The sequence below is a fragment of the Solea solea genome, chromosome 10 (assembly GCF_958295425.1).
Source record: "Solea solea chromosome 10, fSolSol10.1, whole genome shotgun sequence".
NCBI lineage: Eukaryota > Metazoa > Chordata > Actinopteri > Pleuronectiformes > Soleidae > Solea > Solea solea.
The window spans coordinates 1,812,057-1,839,754 of record NC_081143.1 but is presented as its reverse complement, the minus strand read 5'-3'; the positions used below and the strand labels follow the sequence as shown (position 1 = coordinate 1,839,754).

The following is a 27,698-nucleotide window of genomic DNA, read 5'->3' as shown; positions in this document are numbered from 1 at the left end:
CTGTCTGACTGATTGTGTCTGTCTGACTGTACTGGTCTGTCTGTTTGTATCTATCTGTCTGTCTGTCTGACTGACTGTACCTGTCTGTCTGTATCTATCTATCTGTCTGACTGACTGACTGTACCTATTTAACTGTACCTGTCGGTCTGTCTGTGTGTCCAGGTGTCCTCAGTGTCTCAGTCTTCGTCCCTCAGACCCGTTTGCTCGGTTCTGTTCTCACTGTGGAGCTGTGGTTCCTGCGTTACCTGAACAGAGACTGCCCCCTGCTGAAGGAGAACAGGCACTGCAATCACTCTGTGTCACTGGCTTCATACTGTGTTTCTGTGACGTCTCCATGACAACGACTGTGCTGACGTGTGTGTGTTCTCTGTAGGTTGTGTGTGATTTTTGTAACAATGTGGTTCCTGTCAACGCTCACACCTGTTTGATCTGTGACACCCTCGTCCAATCAAAGGCCAGAGTCACACTGCAGGTACACACACGCACGCACTCGCACACGCACGCACGCACACACACACACACACACACACACACACACACACTGACTGTTTCTCTGTTGTAGGACCATGTCGTTTGTGTTTCCTGTGGATCTGGGAATCCAGGTCACATGACCACCTGTCTGACCTGTGAGAGTCACCTGCAGCAGGTAGCGCACACACGAACACATTAGTCTGCCTCTTATTAAATTTCAAATAAATGCAAATATTTTCTTTAATTTTCCTTCCGTGTGCGTGTGTGTCTGCAGGAGGTGTGTAACAGCGCCCCCTCTGTTCCTTCGGCACACAGCAGGATGTTGTCCTGTTCCAGATGTAAACGTTTAAACCACAGTGATGCAAGGTTCTGTGACTGGTGCGGCTGTCAGGTGAACACACACACACACACGCACGCACACAGACTCACACAGACACAAACAGAGACACACACACGCACACATACACACACACACACACAGACTTAGAGTGAAGCATTGTGGGTTATGTAGTGATGTGATGTGTGTGTGTAGCCTGGCCCCGCCTCCAGCTGTATGACGTGTTGGCGATGTGGAGCAGGTGGACAAGCGTGCGCCCTCTACTGTGCAACCTGTGGTGTGAACCTGGACGCACCGGCCCCACCCACATCCTGCAGTGACATCACAGGACCTGTAAGTGGCACCGCCCCTCACCTGGTATGCTGTGACATCACGTGACATCAGAATCGACCAATAAGAGCCTGTTTACTTTTCAATAGGCGGCAGTCTCTGCTTCCCATGATGCCACCTGGCAGGCCACGCCTTCACCTCACCCCATCCCCACTGTGAGGGTAGCCCCACACACTACAGAGCAGTGGACCCAGACGATAGGACTCTATTACCCATCAGCCATTGAGCTCCACAGGAAGGAGCAGCAGAAGGCGCTACAGTTGACCAGAGAGCAGACAAACAGAGACCGACAACCGCCGCTGACCGCGGTCAGTCCAGGCCGAGGTCAGATACTGATACTGCAGTACTACTACTACTACTATAGTACTACTACTACTGCTACTGATACTACTACTGCTGTTACTACTACTACTACTGTTACTACTGCTGTTTCTCTTTCCAGTCTCCTGTAAAGTGTGACTCTAATCTTAACAGTGCTGTGTGTTGATGTTGGAGCTGTTAATTTCCCCGAGGGAACCTCCCAAAGGGATCAATAAAGTCGTCTGTCTGTCTGTCTGTCTGTCTGTTACTATTACTACTGCAGTACTATCACTACTGATACTACTACTACTACAGTACTACTACTGTTACTACTACTGCAGTACTACTACTACTACTACTACTAGATTAGATTAGATTCAACTTCATTGTCATTGCACAGAGTAAAAGTACAGAGACAGAAGTGCCAAAGAGAAGTATGTGCAGTATGTACAATAATTTACATGAGAAGTGAGGTCGACCAGTGCAGTATGACAACAAGATACTGATACTACTACTGTTACTAATACTACTGCAGTACTACTACTACCATTGATTCTACTACTGTTACTAATATTACTGCAGTACGGCTACTAGTGATACTACTATAACACCTGACCGTGGAGAGTCTGGGCCGAGGTCAGATACTGATAATGATACTGCAGTACTACTACTAAGTTAGTGTGCGTTTATGTGTCTGTGTGTGTGTGTTCAGGTTACTGGAGGAAACAGTTGGATCATGTTTGTGCTCACCTGAGAAGTTACACACAGAACAACGCCCCCTTCAGGACTCTGCTGGGAGAACCTCGTCTGGGCCGGGTAAAGGCTCACCTTTATGACACTTGTCCACCGCGTGGTAGCACTCCTCACCTGTCGCGTCACCTGTCGCATCACCCGTCACTCACCTGTCACGCCACCTGTCGTGTCACCTGTCGTGTCACCCTTCAATCACCTGTCACTCACCTGTCGTGTCACCTGTCACGTCACCTGTCGTGTCACCTGTCGTGTCACCTGAGCATGTTTTGTTTTTTTGGCGGCCTCAGGTGGTTTCTGCTGTGATTGAAGACGACGGCTGTGAGGTGACTCTGAGCCTCAGCTTTGTTTCAGCCGCTCACAAACTAAAGGTGAGTGCGACTCTTACTGTAGAATCTTGTTCATGTGGACGAGGTGAAGACATGCGTCTCGTCTCAGGTGCGTCCTGAAGACGACGGCGCAGGTCCAGCAGCTTCCAGCGTGGGACCTGCAGGTGGTGCTTCACCTGCAGGATGGACGGAGAGTCTGAGCAACGTGACGGAACGCTTTGACGACGGCGGCAGCCTCAGTGAGTTCATCCACACGCTGTGACTCAGCTTCACCACCAGGTGTCACCAAAGCCTTACTTTATTTGTTCATGTCTGACAGGAAGTGATCGCAGCATCGCTGCAATAAAACACCACAAAATGAACCTAACGCCCAAACCTGCGGTAAGAACCTGTGAGATCACACCCACGTCTCAGTAGGAGGGGTCTGGTTTGATGGTGATGTCAGACTCTAAGCTCCTCCTCCTCCTGTTGCAGGTGAAGGACATTCAGCTGTTTAAAGAACTGGCTCCAGGTCAAGGTCACGTGGGCGTCGTCCAGCAGCTCCTGGATCTGGTACGAGTCTCTGCAGCCAATCAGCTGCCTCCTCTGGGTCACCTGACATTCTCCTCTCTGCTTTACATATGTGTTTGTGTGTTGTCCACCAGGGGGCAGACCCCTGCTGCTGTGGCAGTGACGGCCGACATGCCCTGGCTGTTGCCGTAGTAAACGGTCACCATGACGTGATTCCTGTTCTGGTGCAACGAGGAGCCGACATCAACCAGCGCTCTGGACGGTAAGACGGACGGAAGACTCCCCCCATTGGTCAGCAATGGAAACGTGCACTCAATGATAGAATAGTGTGAGGTTTAGTGACATTGTAAAGACGTAAAGACGATTTAAACTCTTCTTTGTTGTTTTCCCGACTCATGACTCTTTACTGCCCCCATGGTTCTCAGTGGTATTACTCCCCTGTACGTGTTTGTTTACTTTATATTTGTTTGTCCTGCGGTGATGATGTCATCTCAGGATGAAGAACACGGCTCTACATGAAGCTGCAGCTCAGGGATCAGAGGGACTGAAGGGAGCTCAGGTCCTGCTCAGGTATACACACGCACGCACGCACGCACGCACGCACACAAACAATCATGGCTCCTCCCCCTCCTCAGCTGCAGGGCCAGTGCAAGGCGCAGGAACGCCTGCGGTCAGACGGCGTACGATGTTGCGGTGACTTCAGGTTCCAACGACATGACGTCTCTGCTCGCCGCTCAGACAGGGCTCCACCTGCTGGACAAACTGAGAAAACCCAAACTCAACCTGGACGTCACCTGACCTAGTCATCACGTTTATTAGCCCCACCTCTATGTGTTTATGACATCACTGTAAATAAAAGACAAATGTTTGAAACAAACATCTCTTTATTGGTCTGGAGTCACATGATATTAGCCACATGCTAACCTGCTAACATTACAGCTGTTAATTTGTGTTTCCTGTAGAGAGCGACAGTCACATGTCCAGCTCCCCCTGCTGGAGAAACGGCTTAATTTTTTAGATGAAAATCATTAGCTGCTTCCTGATTGGCTGAAACCTGTGCAGATATGTCAGCGCCGCAGACGCAGGAAGAAGGCGTGGCGACACTCGGCACTGTCAATGGGGTAATATTTATCGTAGAAGTCCAGAATGTACTCCTCTGCTTTGAATCCAAACTTCTGGTAGAGCAGCATGGCTGGGTTACTGGCCGACACGTGCAGCGTCACGTCCTTCCCCATACACGTCTGAAACATCACAGACATCACAAACACGTCTGAAACTTCACGGACAACATGTGTGAAACATCACAGACATCACAAACATGTCTGACACATCACAGACAACACATCTGAAACATCACAGACATGTCTGAAACATCACAGACATCACAGACACGTCTGAAACATCGAAGACATCACAGACATGTCTGAGACATCACAGACACGTCTGAAACATCACAGACAACACGTCTGAAACATCACAGACACGTCTGAAACATCACAGACATCACAAACATGTCTGAAACATCACAGACAACACGTCTGAAACATCACAGACATCACAGACACGTCTGAAACATCACAGATAACATGTCTGAAATATCAGACATCACAAACACGTCTGAAACATCACAGACAACACGTCTGAAACATCACAGACAACACGTCTGAAACATCAGACATGTCTGAAACATCACATACATCACAGACATCACAAACAATTTATTGCTTTTTTTTAGATAAAAGAGATCAAATTAAAATGAAAATGAATTAAAATTTGGCCCTCAACAATATTTTTGTTTCTCATGTGGCCCCTTGGGGGAAATAACTTTTAAATGTGTGGATTAGATAAAAATTATTGTGTTGCCATTTTGTGAATGATATTATGGATTATTGATATTCTGAATTATTGATATTATCCTGACCTCACCAGCAGAGGGCAGACTCTTCTGTTAAAACATGTTTATGGTGTAGTTCTGGTTCCTGTGTGGGTCAGCTGACCTGGATCAGGTGGTAGATCATGAAGGTTCCGACCCCGGCTCTCCTCCACTCAGGGTGGACCAGCAGGAAGGAGATGTACGCCTCGTTGTACTTGACGTCAGGAACCATGAAGCCGAAGCCGACCACCACCTTCTTGTAGAGAGCAACCACGCTGAAGTCCGGGTACTGCAGACACTCTGATAGATCCACACCTGCAGGGTGGCGGAGCAAAGCAGGGTTAGAGCCAGGGTGAGACAGGAAGTGAAGCGAGGACGTGGTGGGCGGGGTCACCTGGCCAGAAGCTGTCGTGACACATGGCGTTGACGGAGGGAATGTGGTTTGGACGCACGTAGCAGTAGTCAATGGGAGCGTCAGCCTCAGGGAGCCAATCAGGATCTTTCCTGTGAGGACGGGCTTTGATCTCAGCCAACAACCTGAGCTTCAGAGGACGGTTCTCGTAATCTCTCCTGACGACCAATCACAGAGCAGTTACAGTTACTAACACTACTGATACTACTACTACTACAGTTACTAACACTACTGATACTAACACTACTACTTTTACTGATACTACTACTAAAGTTACTAACACTGCTATTACTGATACATCTACTAAAGTTACGAACCCTACTGATACTAACACTACTACTACTGATACTAACACAGTACTACTAACACTACTGATACCAACACTACTATTACTGATACTACTGATACTACTACTACAGTTACTAATACTACTGATACTGATACTACTACTACAGTTACCAACACTACTATTACTGATACTACTACTACTACTACAGTTACTAACACTACTATTACTGATACTACTACTACAGTAACGGACACTACTATTACTGATATTAATACTACTCCTGATACTAACACTACTGACACCACTACTACAGTTACTAACACTATTATTACTGATACTAACACTACTACTAACACTATTGATACTAACACTACTATTACTGATACTACTACTACTACTAATACTAACACTGATAGTAACACTACTGCTACTGCTACTACTACTTAAGTTACTAACACTACTGATACTAACACTACTGATACTACTACTACAGTTACAAACACTACTATTACTGATACAACTACTACAGTTACTAACACTACTATTACTGATACTAGTACTGATACGACTACTGATACTAACACTACTGACACTACTGATACCACTACTACAGTTACTAATACTACTATTACTGATACTAGTACTGACACGACTACTGATACTAACACTACTACAGTTACGAACACTACTATTACTGATACTACTACTACTGATACTAACACTACTGACACTACTGATACCACTACTACAGTTACTAATACTACTATTACTGATACTAGTACTGACACGACTACTGATACTAACACTACTACTACTACTACTATTACAGTTACTAACACTACTATTACTGATTCTACTGATACTACTACTACAGTTACGAACACTATTACTACTGATACTAATACTACTGATACTACTACCACGGTTATGAACACTACTATTACTGATACTACTACTACTACTACTACTACTACTGATACCAACACTACTATTACTGATACTAACACTACTACTACTACTACTACTACTACTACTACTGTTACTAACACTACTATTACTGATACTACTACTATTACTGATACGACTACTATAGTTACTAACACTACTATTACTGATACCACTACTACTAATATTAACATTACTGATACTAATACTGATACTAACACTACTGATACTAGTACTGATATTACAATCTCTCTCCTACCAATCACAGAACAGTTACTAACAGTTATCCTATAACAAATACTACTTCCAGTATTACAACAGTTGAATGTCACTGTACAGGTGCAATAGTGGTGAGCTGCCTGTGGGGGGCGTTGTGTACCTGATGTAGGGCTTGAGGATGCGTGACGTGTACGGACTCTTGATGCTCTGATCCAAACTTCCCTGTGCTCCCATCAGACGGTGCCAGAAGGACACAGACTGCTGCTGGAGCCCCCTCCTGGCCGAGACCTTCGTCTGCGAACAAATACTTCACATCAAACGTCACGTGACGATGGCAACAACTCCCATCATGCAACAGGACTCCAGGAGCAGTGACTAGACGAGAAACGCTGACCTCGCTAAAATTTAAACCTTTGAATGTGAAAGTCAATCAAGACTCTTCTTCATGTCCTGTCCCCACGAGTAGGGGACAGACCGACAGAGACACAGACAGAGAGACAGAGAGAGAGAGAGACACAGAGAGAGAGGGAGACACACAGAGAGAGCCAGAGAGAGAGAGAGACACACAGAGACACATGTTTTTACAAACATGAGGAACATGATGCTCACAAACTTCCTGCTGAAGTAGGACGTGAACGTTAAACGAACCTGGAATCGATCCAGAATCCTCAGCTCCTGACTGTTTGTGCAGTACTTTCCAATGATTCCACCTCCCATCATTGTCCCCGCTTCCTGGGCACCGTAGATCCCTCCCACTAGACTGAGGGTGGCGCTGACGGCACGGTCAATGTCCAGCAGGGGGAGTCCTCTCTGCCTCTTGGCCTGTCGGACCAGCAGCTTCCTGTGGAGACGTTTGGCCTGTGAGGTCACAGCTAAAGCCAGCGGACAGGCGTCCAGGCGCCGCAACAGCATCTTCTCCTCGTACAGCGTCAACGGGCCGTGGCGAGTATTGTGGGAGACGCCGGTGCCGGCACCTGCTTTCTCTTGATGAGTCATCCTCCTGCGCTCAGGTGCTCCGGTAACAGGACACGCCCCCGTGGACAGAGACACACCTTTGTTTCGTCCCCCCGGTTCCTCAAAGTCATCTTCACGCTCGTGGCCTTCTTCGTCCTCACTCTCCGCTTCTCGTTTAATGTGAGCTGGCGGTGGGCGGAGCTTCTTGCGGGCGACAAGGCTGGTGCAGGGTGGTGGGATGTACTCCATCCCTGGGTCGATCATCCCCTCCGTCTCCATCTCCTCGTCATCTGAAGCACAGAAAACACGCCACGTTAACGTAAACGTGATCGTCAGGTGACCAGAAACACCTGGACGACTCACAGGTGGACTCACCATGGAACAGTGCCTGTGGAGGCATGGCATCCGGGATGAGGTCCGCCTCTGACAGCAGGCTGGGCGTGGCCGAGTGAGAGGCCGGCGTCCCCGGGGCGGAGAAGTCGGGTGAGGGTGACGGTGACGGGCTGGTGAGCGGCGTTCGGTCTGAAGAGCTGAGAGAGGAGAAGTCAATGACCTCACCTTTCTCCAGGACCAGATCTGGACGCCGTCCACTGCTCCCACCACGAGCTCCGCCTAGTTTCACTGGTGTGGAGGAGGTGCTGCGGTCCGTGTAGCCTCCCGCTGCCTCCTTCTGAGCTCGTCGGATCTCTTTGGCCTCCTGTGTGCGACAACGCTTCTCCTTCAGCTGCATGGCGTTCTCCACAGGGTTCCTGGCCCCGCGTTTCCTCAGACCCTCCACGGTGATGATTGGATCCACAACAGGTTTGGAGGCTGTAGATCAAAAAGGTAATGGTTTAGTTTCATGTAGCCCAGTCAGCAACAGAGACCTTTGACCTCAGATGTTACCTTTAATCTTAACGGTGGACTTCTCCACCTCGGGTCTCAGGGTCGGAGGTCGGTTCTGGACCAGCTTCCACCAGCCGGGCTCGCCGAACTCCTGTGCTCCGGAACGGAAGAAGGTGGGGCTTCCGACCGACAGACAGCCCGCCACCGTGCTCCACCACGTGGACGTCTTTTTCCTGCAGGGACAGAGGGACAAACGGCTGTTAGACACCTGGAACTAAACCACAGCCTTTAACCTTAACCAAACGTCAACAAACACAAATTACCTCGTCCCCAACAGGAAGTTCCAGTGTCGACCAATGAACGCACAGATGTCCTCCTTCCACCTGAAATAACCCTGACGACCTGTTCCCTCCAGAGACAGGTTGTACATGGCCAACATCACCACCTGAGACACAACACAGGTAAACAACAACATCACCAGAGACACAACACAGGTAAACAACAACATCACCACCAGGGGGGTATTCCATCAACATAGCTAAGAATTGCCAGACTTAGGTGTAAGCTTGAAGCTTGACTAAGCTCCACTTCCCAATCTAGCTCCAAGTCGTTCCATCAAGTGAAATCAGCTGGCTTAGTCAAGCCTCACCTGTTAAGCCTCAACTTGTGCACGCCCACAGGGAAAATAAAAAGCCCATTCTAGTCGAGCGCGGAAACTGTGAAAAATGCCGAAAAGCAAGAGGAAAAGAACGTGCAGAGATGTTCTCCGCAGCGGAGCAAACCCTCCTCATGGAGGTATATGAGGATAACAGCCACATAATCCCAAAGAAGGGCAATACCGCGGCAATCAATAAAGCGAGGGATGTGGCGTGGCAGAATATTGGCGACAGGCTGAATGCGTAAGTGACAAAGAAAATGAAGTATTTCAGCATCATCATGTTATATAAATCCTCCATCAAAGGGACAAAATATATGGAGACAATGATCTACCAATTGATTTCTTGATGGTTTTTGTTTTAAACTAATCAATTATGTGGACCTATTAATGCAACCAAACCCCTAAAATGAAAAGGATAATCCCCAAAGAACAAAAAGACAGCACTAATAGGTAACATTCATATGAACATAATTAAAATAGCATTATTGTTTCACTGCAATTTATGTGAAATTCTCCATATTTTATCATTTGGCAGCCCTAGTAGTAATGTTAGAAAGTGATATTCATCACATTTATCAACTGAATGTTATGCAAATCGATGGGATAGCTCTCATTTATTTCCTGCATGGCCAATTGTATAGAATTGATATCCTTTTCATTTAAGCCTGTCATTTTTACATGCTGTATTTGTGCTACTTCTGTATTTTGTCCCAGATGCTATATGTTGAATTGTTGTATTTTCATTTTATTTTATGTAAAGCACTTTGAATCAGGGCCACACAGTGGTATAGTGGTTAGCACTCTCGCCTTGCAGCGAGAAGACCCGGGTTCGAGCCCCGGTTGGAACAAGGGCCTTTCTGCATGGAGTTTGCATGTTCTCCCCGTGTGTGCGTGGGTTCTCTCTGGGTTCTCCGGCTTCCTCCCACAGTCCAAAAAAAAGGGAAATTGGACACTCTAAATTGACCATAGGAGCGAGTGTGAGAGTGAATGGTTGTTTGTCTCCATCTGTGTGTGGCCCTGCGATGGACTGGCGAACTGTCCAGGGTGTACCCCGCCTATCGCCCGATGTAGCTGAGATTGGCCATGGTTGAGGCTTAGCCAGAGTCATAGTTTCCATGGTTACTGAGATGGGGCTAATCTCAGCCTCTTTGATGGAACCGAACTCTCACTCATATTAGCCAGACTTGGCCATTTAAGCTTGGCTTTGACTTTAGCCTGCTTGATGGAATACCCCCCTGAGACACAACACAGGTAAACAACAACATCACCACCTGAGACACAACACAGGTAAACAACAACATCACCACCTGAGACACAACACAGGTAAACAACAACATCACCACCTGAGACACAACACAGGTAAACAACATCACCACCTGAGACACAACACAGGTAAACAACAACATCACCATGGGGGTAATGCACAAAACTAGTCCAAAACTGTCCAATTAATAAACAGTGCTCCACTGGAACTGTCAACATTAGGCTACAATTAAAGGACTAAAGGAGTTACTTTTCAAGTTACTCAGGAAATGTAGAGTATGATTAAGTGCAAACAATTATCCACAATGTGTGTCATTTCATCTATTTTTCTCATGATACGTTTTTATCTATTTTATCTTTCTATCCTGGCAGCAAGTTCAAATATAATATAAAAGAACATTTTGCAGTAAAGTAGATAACAGTGAACAAATGAGGGGAATAGTTTAGGTGTCTGCTGATATGTTGAATGTCTGTATGATTGTAGCAGTCAAAAAAAAAGCCCATAGAACTGGCACAGGGGGCGGCCCACCAAACCAGGATATGACACCAGCGGAAGAGCTGGCACTCCATTTAAATAAAGGGAGGCCAGTGATGGAGGAGATCCAGGGAGGGACAGTAACAGACTCTGTCCCAGCCACAGAAACTGTCCGCTTCATACAAGGTACATATTGCAGTACTACTGCACATGGAACACAATCAAATAAATATATGATACTGTCTGACTTTGGATTTCCTTGCAGTGTCTGGGAACACACTTACACTTCTGGAGCCACCAGAAGATGATCCGGTTAGTACATTGTATTGAAATCCCAGGCTTGGAATGTCCTGTGAAATCTTAATTCAAGTTCTCTCAATACATGTATGTATATGGCAGGGGGAAGGCACATCTGCATGCTGCAGAATTCACTTCTGCAGATGAGGAGACTGTGTCACTGGACTCCAGAAGGCTTGAGATATGTCAATTTTATGGAAATATCCTGCTTATTTAGTCCATAAAGTATATGAAGTCAGTGATGTGGTGCGAATAGAAAACATGTGTAACAGGACCCAGATGCTGCACAGTCTCCTAAGCAGCCTGGTAACATTGTGAGTGTTGGCCAAAGTAAATCTACATTATGCACAAATCCTGCTGCGCTAATTGACATTTCTTTTACAGACGTCACAAATTGTCAGAACACTATATGTAAAGCAGCCGGAGAGACAGATAGAGCTGGCAGATGTGAAAATCACACTCAAGAAGAGAAAGCTCCAAGAAATGGAGCTGGATATTGAGATTATTGAAACCTCTGACGGCAATTTGACAAGCAGCCTTCATTAGCATAGCAATATAACACTTGGCCGGAGAAATAATACTACCACTTGAATCAATATAAAAAGACTGTTGCAATTACAAACAGCCAACAGATTTAAATGAAATGAGAAATGACTATATATGTAATATTTTAATACAGGATAATAAAATGATGCAAAATACCTTGAAAAGAAAGACCATGGACATGCTGTAAAACACATTAATTGCACACAGGATTGACGGTGGAAATACAGGTACACTACATACACTAGGATTCTATTAGCCTGGTCTGGAGCAGGCTAACTGCAGAGAATAAATCACCATAGTAACTTGGCCGGGTTAAGTTTGAGCTGCTTTAATGCAACCGACTTGAGGCTAAATTCAGCCAGGATAACCAACATATCCCGGCTTAATCCCTTATCTTGGTTTTGTGCAATACCCCTCAGAGACACAAAACAGGTAAACAACAACATCACCAGAGACACAACACAGGTAAACAACAACATCACCAGAGACACAACGCAGATAAACAACAACACCTGAGACACAGGTCATCGTCGGTTGTGTGTGTGTACCTGTTGCCAGGTGAGTCTCATTCTTTCGAAACTCTCTTTTCCGTCGTCAGAACAGTCACAGCAGCTGAATTTGAAGAAGTTGTCTCCCTTCAGGTAACTTGGTTGTTCACCACGTAGCTGAGCTGAACACAAACAATAAAGTTAGCACTATTAGCTAGAGTTACTTGTGTTAGCTCAATGTTAGCACTGTTAGCATAGAGTTGCCTGTGTTAGCTCAATGTTAGCACAGAGTTACCTGTGTTAGCTCAATGTTAGCACAGAGGTACCTGTGTTCGCTCAATGTAGCACAGAGGTACCTGTGTTAGCTCCATGCTAGCCCTGTTAGCCCGTGTTGGCTCAATGTTAGTGCTGAATTAACCATGTGTTATACAGAGCTAACGGCTAACACTGTTATTTCAACATTAGCTTGATGTCAACATTAGATCAGAGAGGTCTAAAAAGACTTTAGTATATTGCAGTCTGTTATCGGACTGCGATATATCGTTATCAGACTGCAATGTATCGGTATTAGACTGCGATATATCGTTGTCAGACTGCGATATATCGTATCAGACTGCAATATATTGTATCAGACTGTAATATATTGTATCAGACTGCGATATATCGGTATCAGACTGCGATATATTGTATCAGACTGCGATATATCGTATATGTAGACTGGGATATGTAGGTATCAGTTTCGGACAGGGAAAAAGTGCCCAAAAGCAACTGTAAATGATGTAGTACATATGCCAGGCCTGTATGTGGCGCTGTAGCGCTGTTGTGTGGTATGTCGTCAGTGAGTGGTGTGGATCCGTTGGTTTCTGATTGGTCATCTCACCTGCAGGAGTCCACTTGTGGCAGCGGTCGCAGTAGAAGGACATGTCCTCACAGGCCCAGCTGCCGTCGCCCTCCTCGCCCACATCGCTGGTCAGCGAGTCGCCACTCTGGTCATGTGACAGATCCACAGAGCCCTGGTCCTCAGACTCCACGATCAGCAGCGTCTCTCCCTCCACCTCACCCTCCTCCAGACCCTCCGAAGCCGATGTACACGCCGCCTCGTCCTCAGCGCCGCCCAGCTGCTCCCCGCTGCTGTCCATCTCAGTGCTCCTGTGAGCGGAGCTCTTTCTCCTGGCGTTCCCGTGCTTCCTTCAGGTGTTTGGTCAGAATCTTCTGCTCCTCCAGCAGCCGCAGGTTCTCCTTCTTCCTCTCCCACCGCTCCAGATCCCTGACCACGCCCTGGTGGAGACGCTGGACGACAAAGTGACAATGGCGCAGAGTTTGAAAAAAACAAACACAGGAGACAACACATTGTAAACTCCACATTATAAATACACATTATTTATTTGAATAATTATCAGTATAGATCATACCAACATAAACCTTAAAGGGATAGTTCGGGGTTTTTCCAAGTGTGCAATTAGGTAGAGATTTAGTACAACATCATCACCACCATCACTGAAAACAACTCTCAGTGAAAACATGGCTGCCAAAAACAGGATGTAGTGAAGACTTGTGTGATGAAATCTACGATATCTGCCTCACATGTTCACGTCTTTATCTCACTATTAGACTGACTTTTCCAACAGGAAACTGAAGTTTGTAAACCACTCACTCTCCCACACTGAAGTCCATAGAGATTTTTCATCATCGTAAATGTGAATATTTTCTACTTTTTCAAAACTTTATCATTTTGGTTTGTGGACATCATCATCTCCAGGTTTGACAAACAATATTTTATCAACCAAACGATTGATCAATTATGAAAATAATCATTTGTTACAATCTATGATGTCAACACAAGACTCCTTCTTCATCACCTTCAAGAAAACCTCTATCAGGACTTTTGTTGTGAAAAACCAGTGCCGGATGTAGCTGTCCCGCCGTTCAGCCTGACTAAAATATTGTTTTCTTTTTAACGTTTAAGTTTGATTTGCTAAAACAAAACACGCCACTGGGCTTCAGTTTCACTGTAAACACCATCACATTCGGTTATCTAACCGGTTAGCTTAACGGGCTGTGGCCGAAAGTTCAGCACCGTTAGCCACGGTCGGTTTTGCCCGTTCCCGACTCGGCTCGGCTCAGTTCGGTTACCTCTTGGTCCCAGGACTGTTTGAGGTGAACGGCAGCCACGGTGCTCACGGACAGACACACAGACACACCGAGGACAACCTTAGAGGTTGTAGACATCACGTTAGCTTCAGCAGCTCGTTAGCTTCTGCTGCTAACAGGATCCAATGCTGCTGCTTCACCGGAAATCACCTGCCAAATGTCCGTGTATCGCCCCACCCTCAGGACACCGCCGGTACTGCAGATACTATTACAATTTGTTTATTCTAATATTTAAAGATGAAATGAAAAACTGGGACTGTGCACACAGCAGAGGAAACATTTCATTAGTAAAAACAACATAGACGCCAGTAGGGGGCAGTATTGCATGTACGACACAAAAAAAGAGACACGTTTTTGTTTGTTTTTTAAAAACCTGTATATTCACACAGTTGAAATGTGGAGTTACAACAATTTGACCAATAAGAATTACGTCAGGGGGCGCTACAGTTAAAATGTCTCACCTATAACTGTGAAATTACAACGGAATCACCCGACCGAGACGCCCCCTGGTGGCAGATAGCGACATATTGAGAAATGAGCATAAAGTCTTAAAATTACACATTTGAAAAACATTTTTAAAAAGTAAACCACTCACTCTCCCACACCAAAGTCCAGAGAGAAAATCAGTGAATTTAAGGAGTTGTTGATCCACTGTGTTCAAATATGTTCAAATGTCTTATTTTGTAACTTCAAAGTGACCACACGAGGCAGCAGAGGACCAGCAGCTCCTGTGTCCCTGCCAGCTAAAATCACTGATCTTCTCTGTGGACTTTGGTGTGGGAGAGTGAGTGGTTTACAAACGTCTGTGTAACAGTGAGATAAAGACGTGATCATGTGACGCAGATATCGTAGACTTAAACTGACATAGATTTCATCACACAAGTCTTTTATTAAGAGGCTAAAATCTGTGCCATGTTTTCACTGAGAGTGAGCCTCTGTCTCAGCAGCAGGGGGCGCTCACAGCACAGTTAGTGCTGACTATGTGTCAGCGTCATGTGACCTGATGATAACACACACACACACACAAGCACAGGTTCAAGTCTTCAACACATGAGTGTAAAAATATAAAGTGACTTCTTTTATAGATCTTTACATTTACATCATTTTACATATAAATGAACATTTTTGAGGGTTTTTTCAGACAAGCTTCCTGTGAATCTGAGACGAGACAAACGTCAACAAAAGACGACAGCAACACGATGACAGGCTCCTCCTCCTCCAACGAGTCCACGCCCACCTGTGACGCCTCAGCCCACGGCTTTGTGTTTCCCTCCGCAGCAGTGACACGCCACGCCACAGCGGTGACACGCCCTGAGGGGGGCGTAGCAGCACATGCACGGCGCCAGCAGCGACAGCGCCACCAGCGCCGTCCAGCGCAGGCAGAAGCGCTCGTCGCCGGTGTCGCAGGAGCACGGGTCCGAGTACTCGCCCTCCGGGTCCGACATGCAGTGGTAGAGCAAGCTGTCGGCACACCACATGAAGCTGACGCGCCGGATGCAGGTCTGGATGGGGTCAGGTGCTTCCTGGCAGTGGCCCCGCCCATTGTCTTTGCGGTTAAACATGTCCTGACAGTACACGCAGCGTGAACGCTCGCCGTCCTCCTCCCTCTGCTGTCCATTGGGCTGTAGCGCTCGCGGCTGTGCCGTCGCCACCGCTGCTCGGCTGAGTTTACCGTTACATCCTCGCTGGGCGTCGCGACTCAGCGGGTACGGGAAATCGTAGTCACATTTGGGCGGCTCACTCTTGGTGAAATGTATGCAGGCGCGGAGGTCGTCGGGCTGTGTGAGTTTGTGTCGCGTTGCGTTGCCGTGGCGATAATCCTCGTAACCAGTGAGCCAGGTCTGTTCGCGGGGACTGATGCGTACAATCTCCTCGTCCAGCGGGAAGCTAACGTGACAGGGAAACATGTGCACAGCCTGCGGAGACACGGAGACGGGTCATCAGCTTGCTGCAAGGCATTCTGGGTAATAATCTGTGTTACACAGCACAGGTCACATGGTCGTACTCTTGTCTGTCTGTGTCCTGGCAAAGATGCTTTAATTTTAAAATATGTCAAATGTGGGCGGAGCCTGTTTGCACCAGGAGAATTTAATTCAGCCGAAGCTAAATTGCTATGCTAACATGCTAAATAAGTCAGATCAATTCCTCGTCAATCTCTTCCATCTGACCACGCCCACTCTACCTGGTCCAGGAAGTAGTGATCCGAGGGGCGTGGCTGCTCGTACAGATGTCCCAGGATACAGTGGTGCAGACGGGGCTCGCAGATAGTGGGTGGGGCCAGCGCACGCATGGTCGTCTCTCTCTTTTGGGAGGAGCTGGACGAGCTGTCAGTGGTCGTCTGCAGGAGAGAGAGAGAGGGGCCACGCCCACCTCTGTGATGTCACCACAGCTTTGTCAGGACTTGAAGATGAAAAGTGCTGTGAGCGCCCCCTGCTGCTCACATTTAAGAAGCTCTGTGTGTCAGGCTGGTTCTCAGCAGCAGGGGGTGCTCACAGCACTTGGAGGATTGTGTGTGTGGTTACCATGGAGAATCATTTACAATGTCATGTGATGAGAGCAAGAAGAATCAATGAGGTTAAACATGTCCCTGTAACACACACACACACACACACACACACACACCTGATCATGTGACCTTATCATGTGACCCAGCATGTCTCAGTTTCATAAAAGAGTCTCACCATGAAGACGTCATCGTCGCCAAGCTCCGCCTCATTCTGCAGCGTTGACGAGGATGTGGTCGAACCTGGAGACACACACACACACAAACACAGACACATCAGGCTGAGAGGCTCTTCCCACATTCGTACATGTCTTTAATGATGTGTTTCCACCAGTTCACCTCACCTCACCACAGTCAAGTTGCATTTCCACTAGCATACTTTCTGTTACCTGTTACCTGTTACCTGGTACCAGCTACTTTTTTAGCACCTGCTCTGGCGAGGTTCCGAGCGCACTGAGCTGACACTATGTGTGCCGTCGTCAGACTGCCGGCCACTGATTGGTCAGCGTGTCGTCACAGGAAGAGGTCCGACACAAGAATCAAGCCGAACAATGGTGAACTGAAGATCAGTTAAAAAGTTAATCTCCAACAATTAACGCGAATCCAGAAGCGGCTGTGATAGTGGCTGGGGACTTTAACCATGTGGAACTAAAGGCTGTCTTCCCCAAATTCCACAAATTCATTAAGTTTCCAACAAGAGACAATAACACACTGGATCAACTGTACTGTAACATCAAAGGGGCATACAAGGCTGCAGCAGCACCTCACTTTGGCATGTCAGACCATATTTCTGTGGAGCTGATTCCTGCCTACAGACCTCTGATCTGCAGGTCCAAACCCACCACCAGGACCATCCAGGTTTGGACTGAGGAGGCCTCTGCAGCCTTACAGGACTGCTTTGAACAGACAGACTGGGAGGTGTTCAAAAGGGATGCAGACCTAGAGGATTACACGTCATCTGTGCTGTCCTACATTCACTTCTGCACCGACGCTGTTCTACCCACAAAAACAATCACGGTTTTTCCCAACCAGAAGCCATGGGTGGACGGCACAGTGCGGTCCCTGCTAAAAGCCCGGGATGCAGCCGACAGAGTAGGAGACAAATTGGCTTATAGCAGGGCCCGAAAAGAACTGAAGAAGGGCATCCAGCTGGCGAAACATCGGTACAGGCTACGCATCGAGGAACACTTCCGCGACAACAACACCCGCAACATGTGGAAAGGCATCAAGACCCACACTGACTACAAGCGTAGTGAGCAGCAGGCCAGCCACGACCCCACTCTGCCTGACACTTTAAACAGCTTCTTCGCACGCTTCGACTCTCCGAGCAGAAGGACTGTACATCTTCCTCAGCCAGAGGTGCAGCACCAGCCTCTCACCCTGCAGCTGCACCAGGTGACGTCCACCCTGAGGAGGATCAACACCAACAAGGCGATGGTGCACAATCTGGGTTTGGCACCATCGCTCTGCTCCTGGATCAGCGACTTCCTCACCAACAGACCCCAGGTGGTTAGGATACGGGGGTCCACCTCTGCACCGCTGGTCCTCAACACCGGAACGCCACAGGGTTGTGTGCTCAGCCCAGCCCTCTTCACTCTCTTCACACAGGAGTGCTCTGCCATCCATCCCACAAACATGGTTGTAAAGTTTGCGGACGACACCACCGTGGTGGGTCTCATATCCAACAATGATGAGACCCACTACAGAGAAGAGGTCCAGCACATCACACAATGGTGCTCCAGGAACAACCTCATCCTGAACACCACCAAAACAAAGGAGGTCATAGTAGACTACAGGAGGTCCAGGAAGACTGAACACGCTCCACTCTGCATACAAGGAGAGGGAGTGGAGCGTGTAGACAACATCAAGTTCCTGGGAATCCACATTTCCTCTGACCTCTCATGGAGTGTGAACACTTCGCACCTGGTGAAGAAGGCCCAACAAAGGCTCTTCTTCCTCAGGAAGCTGAAGAGGACTGGACTCTCTCCTCAGCTGCTCACAAACTTTTACAGAGCCACGATAGAGAGCATCCTGTGTCTCAGTGTGACGGTGTGGTACGGCAGCTGCACGTCACAAAACAGGAAGGACTTAGCCCGGGTGGTGAGAACTGCACAGGGGATTGTGGGCCGCCGTCTACCTGATCTGGATTCTGTTTACACCGCACGACTCCAGAGGAGGGCCAGACGGATAGCAACAGACCCCACCCACCCAGGCAACGCTCTTTTTGCACCACTTCCATCAGGAAAACGGTACAGGATCATCAGATCCTCCACCAAAAGACTCAGGGACAGCTTCTTCCCCAGAGCTGTGAAATCAATAACCCCCCCCCCCCCTCCCCCCTCTGTAGTGGATGACACAGGTCTGGCACTAAGCTGCACTTTATATTTATATTTATATTTATAATACAACTGCCCCTTTTTCCCCCTGTACATACATTTCCCTGCACTGTTCACTTTTTGCACATTTCACCTGCAATAACCTTTCTTGTTTTCTGTTTTGTTCATTCGTATTTCAATGTTTGCTGAGAGTCTCGGGAGGAAATTTTGTTATGCTTGCATAATGACAATAAAGAATCTTGAATCTTGAATCTTGAATCTTAACAGCACAGCTGATCACAGACCTGCTGCTGTGTTTCTGTGCAGTGACTGTGTCAGAGTGTGTGCTCGGCTCATGGAGGAAGAACTGAACTAATGAACGGATTCGAATGATTCAGTTACACTGAAAACATCTGCTTTACAAGTCACTCATTTGTGTGTGTGTGTGTAAAACAAAGTTACAGCATTTCCACACAGCTGTGCAATGATGACTCCGCCCACATTGAGTAGGTACTTTTTTTGTAGTGGAGATGCAACCTAAACCGTGCTGTGTCAAGGCGAGGCGAGGCGGGACCATAGAGGAAAAAGGGCCCTAAGTTTCCTCTACAGTGGAGACAGTTGTCCAGCCAGTAGGGGGCGCCCTATCTCACTGTTGTACGGTAGTTAGCTTTTGGTGGGCGTGTCCTACCTTCCGTCAGGTCCTCGAGGGCCTTCCTCACACCGCGGTCAAAGGCTCGGGCATCAGACGGACTTAGGAAGGTTAAACCACACTTCCTGTTGTCCACCTGCCAGTGGTGGAATGTGGGCGTGGCCTTGGTGTAGATGAGGTCTTTCTTCAAAACACACTCCAGAACCACCTGGAACAGAAGCAGCGCCGGTTACAGGCTAGTGACAAACAGGAAGTGAGCACAGACAGGGGACACGCCCACCTGCCGGTCTTTGATGCGTTCTCCATGGATGACAAACACACGGCGTCCCAGCAACTCGCACGCCAGCAGCCTGGACACGCCCACTCTGCTCAGGCAGCCATCCTGTGCCACCCAGCCGCCACTGGAATCATCACGGGTCATCACCACCGCTTTGACGCGCACGATGTAGCTGTCACTGCAGCGGAGCACACACACGTCACTCACTCTCCCACACCAAAGTCCACAGAGAAAATCAGTGTGTGTATCATCACACACACAAGTTGTTGATCCACTGCTGCCTCCATCACTAAGTTCAAATGTCTTATTTTGTCACTTCAGCTTTAAAAATTCTCCATTCCAATTGATCTCAGTGACACAAAGTGACCACACGAGGCAGCAGAGGACCAGCAGCTCCTGTGTCCTCGTGAGCTAAAATCACGGAATTTCTCTATGATGTTCGGTGTGGGAGAGTGAGTGGTTTACAAACTTCAGTTTATACAAAGTTTCACTTCCTGTGTGATGATGATGATGAAGATGGTGATGGTGATGATGATGTGATGATGTGATGATGGTGGTGATGATGATGATGATGATGATGATGTGATGGTGGTGATGATGATGGTGACGATGGTGATGATGATGATGGTTATGATGGTGATGGTTATGGTGATGATGGTGATGATGATGTGATGATGATGGTGATGATGATGATGATGATGATGTGATGGTGGTGATGATGATGGTGACGATGGTGATGGTTATGATGGTGATGATGATGTGATGATGATGGTGGTGACGATGGTGATGATGATGATGGTTATGATGGTGATGGTTATGGTGATGATGATGATGGTGATGATGGTTATGATGAAGATGCAGATGATGAAGAGTCACATCCTGCAAGAACCTGCTCTTCATCATCGTCATGGTGAAGATGAAGGACAGTAAACAAACACACACACACACACACACACACCTGACCTGTGTCTGCTGTAACCATAACCAGTTTATGACTAACATTAACCATAGTCCTAGACCATCTTAGTCTAGGACTAAACTTGGTCTCCATGAGGATTACTGATCCTGACAAGGTCAGTGTTTATGACACACACACACACACACACACACATGCTCTACAGCACACACACACACACACACACAGACACACACAGACTTGAGCCAAAATCGACACATCATCATCATACTCACTCGTCTGGGCGCGTGTCCTCACACATTTTTTCCGTTTCACCTCCGGTCAAAAATCTCCCGCCACGGCAGGGCGGTGCGGCTTCTTCATGTTTACGGGCCTGCGGCAGTGGAGCGGCAACAGCAGCGGTAGCGAGAACGGCAGCGATAACAGTAGCGGCAGCGGCAGCGGCAACGGCAGAAGTAGCGGCAACAGTAGCGGCAGCGGCGACTCCGGTTCCCTCCTAGTATCCGCTCCGGTGTGTGTTACGTGCTCTCGTATCACGGCCTCCCTCCTCTACCTCCTCCCTCGCCGGAGTATTGTGGAGCGCGGTGACCGGTGACGGTGCGCGGGTGTCGGTGAGGAAGGCTCCAGATGAGCCGCATCATCATCATCATCTGCTGCTGCTCGCCTTCTCTCCATGTTTGATTCCGTGACAGCGCAGACAGGCGATGACGTCACACCCGGAGGACTGCAGTCACGTGCTGTTACTATTATAACAATAATAAGAAGAATAAGAATAAGAATACTTTAGTACTCAGTGCACTACTTCACTGCTGTAAACGCCTTCAAAATAAAAGCCAAATGTTTTACCGACACCAAGTGGCCATGTTATGCTACTGCAGCTAACACGTGTGTGTGTGACAGAGAAAGAGCTGAACTCTACACTTGTCTCTTCTCATGTCTTCGCTTGTCTTGTCTTTTTCTGTCACCTCTTGTCTTCTTTTGTCTCCTCTTGTCTTGTTTTCTCTAGTGTCCTCTTGTCTTATTTTGTCTCCTCTTGTTCTCGCTTGTTTTCTCTTGTCTTGTCGTTGCTTGTCTTCTCTTGTCTTGTCTCCTCTTGTTTTCTCTTGTCTTCGCTTGTCTCTTGTCTTCATATGTACAGAGACTTGAGATCATGTATGTTGTGATGTGACGTCATACAAATACAATCTGATCTGCTGAGCATATCTGCGCATGTCCGCGCAGCTTTGTTGCTCTTGAGCACGTCTTCGAAAGGTATTGTGGGAGGGAGAAGATGGCGGGACGACCAGAGTTCCGCTGACGGGTTGAAGTCAGGGACATGGTTCAGGAATGAACCGCGGCCGCGGACACACGGAGTGTCGGTCCAGTGAAATGGACTCAGCGGCCGAACTGAGACTGAACCGGCTGAGCAGAAAGTACCGACAGAGCCAGACGGCGGCGGCGGCGGAGACCGGTTCTCCTCGGAACCACGTCTCAGGTCTGTGAGTCACCTGAACATGTCAACGATGACGCGCGAAATCCTATTTACATTTTTTCAACAGTTTTAGGTTTAACTGTTGAATGAAGTGAACAGTCAGTTGATAAATGTGATGAATAGCACTTTCTAACATTATTACTAGTGCTGCCAAATGAGAAAATATGGAGAATTTCACATAAATTGCAGTGAAACAATAATGCTATTTTAATTATGTTCATATGAATGTTACTTGGTTTTAGTTTTTAGATCAGTTTAAAACAAAAACCATCAAGAAATCAATTGGTAGATTATTGTCTACATATATTTTGTCCCTTTGATGGAGGATTTATATAACATGATGATGCTGAAATACTAAATTTGTAATTTGAAAATTTGAAATACTAAAATTGTCTGTGTTGACCTCTGACCTGTTTCCTCTGGTGTAGACTTTAAGACTCCGACCAGAATGTTTGGATCCACAACAGCTGGTGCTTTCAGTGCAGAGTCTCCTCACAACGACTCGGATGTCCAACAGGACATCATCTGGGACGCCACGTCTCCTTCACCAAACAGACTCAGAGGTAAACAGTCATGTTTTATTATGTTGTATTATTTGGCAGTCGATCTGATGGCAGATGTATAGAAGAGCTCATTATTAGGCAGTCGATCTGATGGCAGATGTATAGAAGAGCTCATTATTTGGCAGTCGGTCTGATGGTAGATGTATAGAAAAGCTCATTATTTGGCAGTCGGTCTGATGGCAGATGTATAGAAGAGCTCATTATCTGGCAATCGATCTGATGGCAGATGTATAGAAAAGCTCTTTATTTGGCAGTCAGTCTGATGGCAGATGTTATTTGGCTCATTATTTGGTAGTCAGTCTGATGGCAGATGTTATTTGGCTCGTTATTTGGCAGTCGGTCTGATGGCAGATGTTATTTGGCTCATTATTTGGCAGTCGGTCTGATGGCAGATGTTATTTGGCTCATTATTTGGCAGTCAGTCTGATGGCAGATGTTATTTGGCTCATTATTTGGCAGTCAGTCTGATGGCAGATGTTATTTGGCTCATTATTTGGCAGTCAGTCTGATGGCAGATGTTATTTGGCTAGACAAGACAAGACTGAGGGCCTAATCCACACAAACTACTCTAAATGCTGTAGTACATATGCAAGGCCTGTATGTGGCGCTGTTAGGAGCTATTCCTAATGAAAGGTAATAATAATAAATGTATTTTAAGATCATTAACAGATTATGTTTACAGTATATTTTACAGTGTATTGTCACTAAATTTGTCATGAGTCCAGAGAAACAAACTGTGTGCAGATTTATATCCACATATGTCGCATGCTCTGACTGCTGTGAGCGCCCCCTGCTGCTGGGATATTGTGCAGTTAATTCTGTTAAATGTTTGATAAATGTCACATGACCTTGTTGTTTTTAATCTGCAGGTAAAAGAGGAAGAAAACACGCGACCGGATTTGTGAACATCTCAGAGATCGTCAACAGGATCGCTCCAAAGGTCTGAACACACACACACACACTCACACACACTCACACACACACACACACACACACACACACACACACACACACACACACACACACACACACACTGATGTATTGAAATGTTGTGTCTGTAAAGCACGGCCGACCACAGGTGATGGAGCCCACGTTACAGCAGTGGATCGGAGACAGCGCCACCATCCCCTGCACTCCAGACATTCACGTCCCCAAACCCAAGAAGAAATCCCCGAGGTGGGTTTTCCTCTAGACCAGGGCCAGGTGTGTGTAACATTTACTGTTTAAAAAAGGGACCTTTGACGCCCGACAATCTTCACATGAGCAAACCTGGCCCTCCCTAAAAAAAAAACTGCTGTTAAGACAAAAATAGATTTTAACCACTTAACAAAAGACTTTTGTCATAAAATCTACATCAGTTTGTCTCTGATATCTACATCACACGTTCACGTCACTGTTAGGCTGAACATTGTAAACCACTCACTCTCCCACACCAAAGTCCATAGAGAAAATTTGGGATTTTAGCTGGCGGGGACACAGGAGCTGCTGGTCCTCTGCTGCCTTGTGTGGTCACTTTGTGTCACTGATTTAAGTCTAAATTAAATATTTTACAAAATCAGTCGTTTGAACGTAGTGATGGAGGCAGTAGTGGATCAATCACTGATTTTCTCTGTGAGGTTTGGTGTGGGAGAGCGAGTGACAGAAGCTCATGTCTGTGATGTTTTGTCTCAGAGCAACTGGAGTGGACGACCTGTTAAAACTGGCCAAACAGTTTGACTTCACCATGTTTCATCAGGACGAGGACGAAGTGGAGGACATGCACCAGCAGAGGCTGGAGCTTCTGTCTGAGGACATCCTGGACTTTGAGGACCCCAAGGACGTTTCTGTGGACGCAGCGGCTGAGACGGACGCTCGCCGTCTTCATCTGGATCAACACATGGATGATGACTTTGACGTTCTCTTCGATGAACCGACACAACGTGTCAGTGGAAACTTGAGTCCGCCGGCGTCTGCTCAGGTGTCACAGGTCAAAGCCGCTCTCGCTGTAGCTCCCTCTGCTGGTGGTTTCACAAAAGGCAGCACAGACGAGTTTGTGGATGACTGGGAAAGTGATGAGCTGCTCAATGACTCTCTGGTGTTGGATATGACGCAGAATCCACAGAAGTTCTCCGCCCCCAAGTTCTGCTCCACCCAGAGACTGTCCAGTGACGCTCCTGCCAGAGGGGGCACTGTCCTCACCCAATTGGCCATTTCCAAAGTGGAAAAGACAAACATGTGTCAAAGAGCGACTTTCAGACTGGAGTCAAGTCCTCACCTGTCAGAGAGGAGGACTCACTGCAGCTCAAAAATAGCAGGTGGCGACACTGAGTGTAGCAGGTTTTTGTACGACGCAGGATCCCAGCGGCACCAGCAGACGTCAAACGCAGAGAAGTCCAAGGTTTCCAAAACATCTGTCTCTGACACACAGGACACAGGAGACCTGGATGTCTTCTTTTCATCTGAGCCCCTGTGGGACGACCCAGCTGACGACGAGCTGTTGTGTGAGGTGTGCGACGACATGGAGAACCAGATCCAGAACAATAAATGTGCTGAACAGACTCAGAGGACAGCTGTACAGTCAGCCAATCAGCAGCCTTTACCTCACAAAGACACGCCCACACGTCTCCTCGCAGCTCCGGGTAGACCTGCCTCAAACGTCAGTGCAGGTGAACGAGTGAACACGGTGACAGAAAGTCTGCGACGAGGAGGCGGCGCTACCTCAGCTGCTGCTGCTGCAGCACCACCACCAGCACCACTAAGGAACACCAGCAAAGAGCAGTTCACCTTCAAGAAGCCCAGCAACCGGAACCATTTGACCAACGCAGGTCTTTATGCTAAGCTAGGCTAACAGTTTATGTCCTTATGCTAAGCTAGTCTAACAATATATGTCCTGCTGCCAGTCTTTATGCTAAGCTAGGCTAACACTTTAGGTCCTTATGCTAAGCTAGGCTAACAGATCATGTCATGCTGCTAGTCCCTATACTATGCTAGGCTAACAGTTTATGTCCTGCTGCCAGTGTTTATGCTAAGCTAGGCTAACAGATCATGTCATGCTGCCAGTCCTTATACTAAGCCAGGCTGACAGTTTATGTCCTGCTGCCAGTCCTTATACTAAGATAGGCTAACACTTTGGGTCCTTATGCTAAGCTAGGCTAACAGATCATATCCTGCTGCCAGTCCCTATACTATGTTAGGCTAACAGTTTATGTCCTGCTGCCAGTGTTTATGCTAAGCTAGGCTAACAGTTTGTTCTGCTGACACAGGGATGGATTCGATTAACGACGCACAAGCAGAAAGTTTGTGGCGAGGAGGTGGAGTCACGTCACCTGCTGCTGCAGCGCCACCACCAGCACCACTGAGGAACAACAACAAAGAGCAGTTCACCTTCAAGAAGCCCAGCAACCGGAACCATGTGACCAACCCAGGTCTTTATACTAAGCTAGGCTAACAGTTTGTCTTTATGCTAAGCTAGTCTAACAATATATGTCCTGTTGCCAGTCTATATGCTAAGCTAGGCTAACACTATCGGTCTCTATGCTAAGCTAGGCTAACAGATCATGTCCTGCTGTCAGTAGGACATCAACAGTTAGCTGAGCTTAGTATAAGGACTGGCATTATGTCCTTATGCTGAGTTAGGCTAATAGTTTGTGTACTGCTGCCAGTGTTGAGGCTAAGTTAAGCTAACAGTTTATGTCTTTCTGCCAGTCTCTATGCTAAGCTAGGCTAACAGTTTTTTCTGCTGACACAGGAATGGATTTGATTAACGACACACAAGCAGAACGTTTGTGGCGAGGAGGCGAAGTCACGTCACCTGCTGCAGCGCCACCACCAGCTCCACTGAGGAACAACAACAAAGAGCAGTTCACCTTCAAGAAGCCCAGCAACAAAGGTAAGAACGTGATTGATGACACATCAGCGATTAGTCAGGTCTGATCTGGACACAACGATCAGACATGAACACGATGTGAATGTGAGGTCAGAGTGGGCGGAGTCTAAGCTGTGTTTCGCCGCAGTTGTGGGAAAATGTTCGGCCGCGGAGATTGAGCTGAAGAAGCAGCAGGCGATGGAGCGACGACAACGGCGACTTCAGGCTGCTGCCCACAACCTCACCTGACCCATCTGAGGGTGGAGCCACACAGGAAGTGACCACCGTAAGCTCTGTTTGCACTGACGAAAATAAATGTCTGGACATGATTTCTTTCAAATTTGTTTTAAAATTAAACTTTCTTCACTTTTATTCTGAAAAATTCACTCGTGTGTTTTTAAAGGACCAGTTCAACAATTTGCTTATTACTTTTTTTTTCCCTGGACATTTTTGCCTTTATTTTGGTAAAAAAAAAAAATAATAATCATCATTGCATGATTACAAACAGGAAGTTTGTAATCAGCCGGTTCCCCCGGCTGCCTGTAATTATGCTAAGCTAAAAATTCTTTCTGCTGCCTGTCATTATGCTAAGTTAACAATTCCCTCTGATAACAAATGTTTTCTGCTACCTGTCATTATGCTTTGCTAGGCTAGCAGTTTCTCTCTGCTTCCACTCTTAATGCTAAGCTAGGCTAACACTTCAGCTTGTTTATCATTTCAGTCTGATTAAAGGTTTAT

General features: G+C 47.1%; 5 protein-coding genes across 7 annotated transcripts in view; 2 read left to right on the top strand and 3 right to left on the bottom strand.

Annotated features, from left to right (window-relative positions):
- dzank1 (double zinc ribbon and ankyrin repeat domains 1) overlaps positions 1-3,868 on the top strand; it is a 7,820-nt gene extending 3,952 nt beyond the window's left edge. Inside the window, exons 7-20 of the mRNA XM_058640859.1 lie at positions 163-280; positions 374-472; positions 563-646; positions 746-862; positions 1,004-1,141; positions 1,228-1,462; positions 2,151-2,254; positions 2,479-2,559; positions 2,627-2,756; positions 2,837-2,898; positions 2,992-3,069; positions 3,162-3,289; positions 3,523-3,597; positions 3,663-3,868. Coding sequence (XP_058496842.1) covers positions 163-280; positions 374-472; positions 563-646; positions 746-862; positions 1,004-1,141; positions 1,228-1,462; positions 2,151-2,254; positions 2,479-2,559; positions 2,627-2,756; positions 2,837-2,898; positions 2,992-3,069; positions 3,162-3,289; positions 3,523-3,597; positions 3,663-3,825 — 1,612 coding nt within the window. The 3' untranslated portion in view covers positions 3,826-3,868. The remainder of the gene's footprint in view (positions 1-162; positions 281-373; positions 473-562; positions 647-745; positions 863-1,003; positions 1,142-1,227; positions 1,463-2,150; positions 2,255-2,478; positions 2,560-2,626; positions 2,757-2,836; positions 2,899-2,991; positions 3,070-3,161; positions 3,290-3,522; positions 3,598-3,662) is intronic.
- Positions 3,869-3,893: 25 nt separating this feature from the next.
- On the bottom strand, positions 3,894-13,410 carry kat14 (lysine acetyltransferase 14). The gene is made up of 10 exons (XM_058640858.1): positions 13,152-13,410; positions 12,332-12,453; positions 8,868-8,989; positions 8,605-8,777; positions 8,095-8,529; positions 7,414-8,009; positions 6,926-7,059; positions 5,295-5,470; positions 5,025-5,215; positions 3,894-4,268 (listed from the first exon to the last, which is right to left on the bottom strand). Exons 1-10 carry the CDS (start codon positions 13,408-13,410, stop codon positions 4,095-4,097), a joined length of 2,382 nt encoding a protein of 793 aa, XP_058496841.1. The 3' UTR covers positions 3,894-4,094.
- A 1-nt stretch (position 13,411) lies between these two features.
- Positions 13,412-14,587, bottom strand: LOC131467130 (protein PET117 homolog, mitochondrial). The gene is made up of 2 exons (XM_058640860.1): positions 14,405-14,587; positions 13,412-13,561 (listed from the first exon to the last, which is right to left on the bottom strand). The coding sequence occupies exons 1-2, from the start codon at positions 14,498-14,500 to the stop codon at positions 13,412-13,414; spliced, it is 246 nt and encodes an 81-aa protein (XP_058496843.1). The 5' UTR covers positions 14,501-14,587.
- A 210-nt stretch (positions 14,588-14,797) lies between these two features.
- Positions 14,798-22,195, bottom strand: spred2a (sprouty related EVH1 domain containing 2a). 2 transcript variants are annotated; one of them, XM_058639927.1, is made up of 7 exons: positions 21,929-22,195; positions 21,358-21,825; positions 20,170-20,344; positions 19,929-20,097; positions 17,104-17,168; positions 16,605-16,760; positions 14,798-16,338 (listed from the first exon to the last, which is right to left on the bottom strand). In XM_058639927.1, exons 2-7 carry the CDS (start codon positions 21,381-21,383, stop codon positions 15,670-15,672), a joined length of 1,260 nt encoding a protein of 419 aa, XP_058495910.1. In that variant the 5' UTR covers positions 21,384-21,825; positions 21,929-22,195; the 3' UTR covers positions 14,798-15,669. The 2 variants fall into 2 exon arrangements, with proteins under 2 accessions (XP_058495910.1, XP_058495911.1); XM_058639928.1 differs by having other exon boundaries at positions 22,048-22,195.
- Positions 22,196-22,326: 131 nt separating this feature from the next.
- On the top strand, positions 22,327-27,342 carry etaa1a (ETAA1 activator of ATR kinase a). 2 transcript variants are annotated; one of them, XM_058639925.1, is made up of 8 exons: positions 22,327-22,556; positions 22,982-23,116; positions 23,986-24,056; positions 24,180-24,292; positions 24,788-25,920; positions 26,359-26,520; positions 26,844-26,984; positions 27,109-27,342. In XM_058639925.1, the coding sequence occupies exons 1-8, from the start codon at positions 22,409-22,411 to the stop codon at positions 27,207-27,209; spliced, it is 2,004 nt and encodes a 667-aa protein (XP_058495908.1). In that variant the 5' UTR covers positions 22,327-22,408; the 3' UTR covers positions 27,210-27,342. The 2 variants fall into 2 exon arrangements, with proteins under 2 accessions (XP_058495908.1, XP_058495909.1); XM_058639926.1 differs by having other exon boundaries at positions 22,474-22,560.
- The last annotated feature ends 356 nt before the right edge of the window (positions 27,343-27,698 follow it).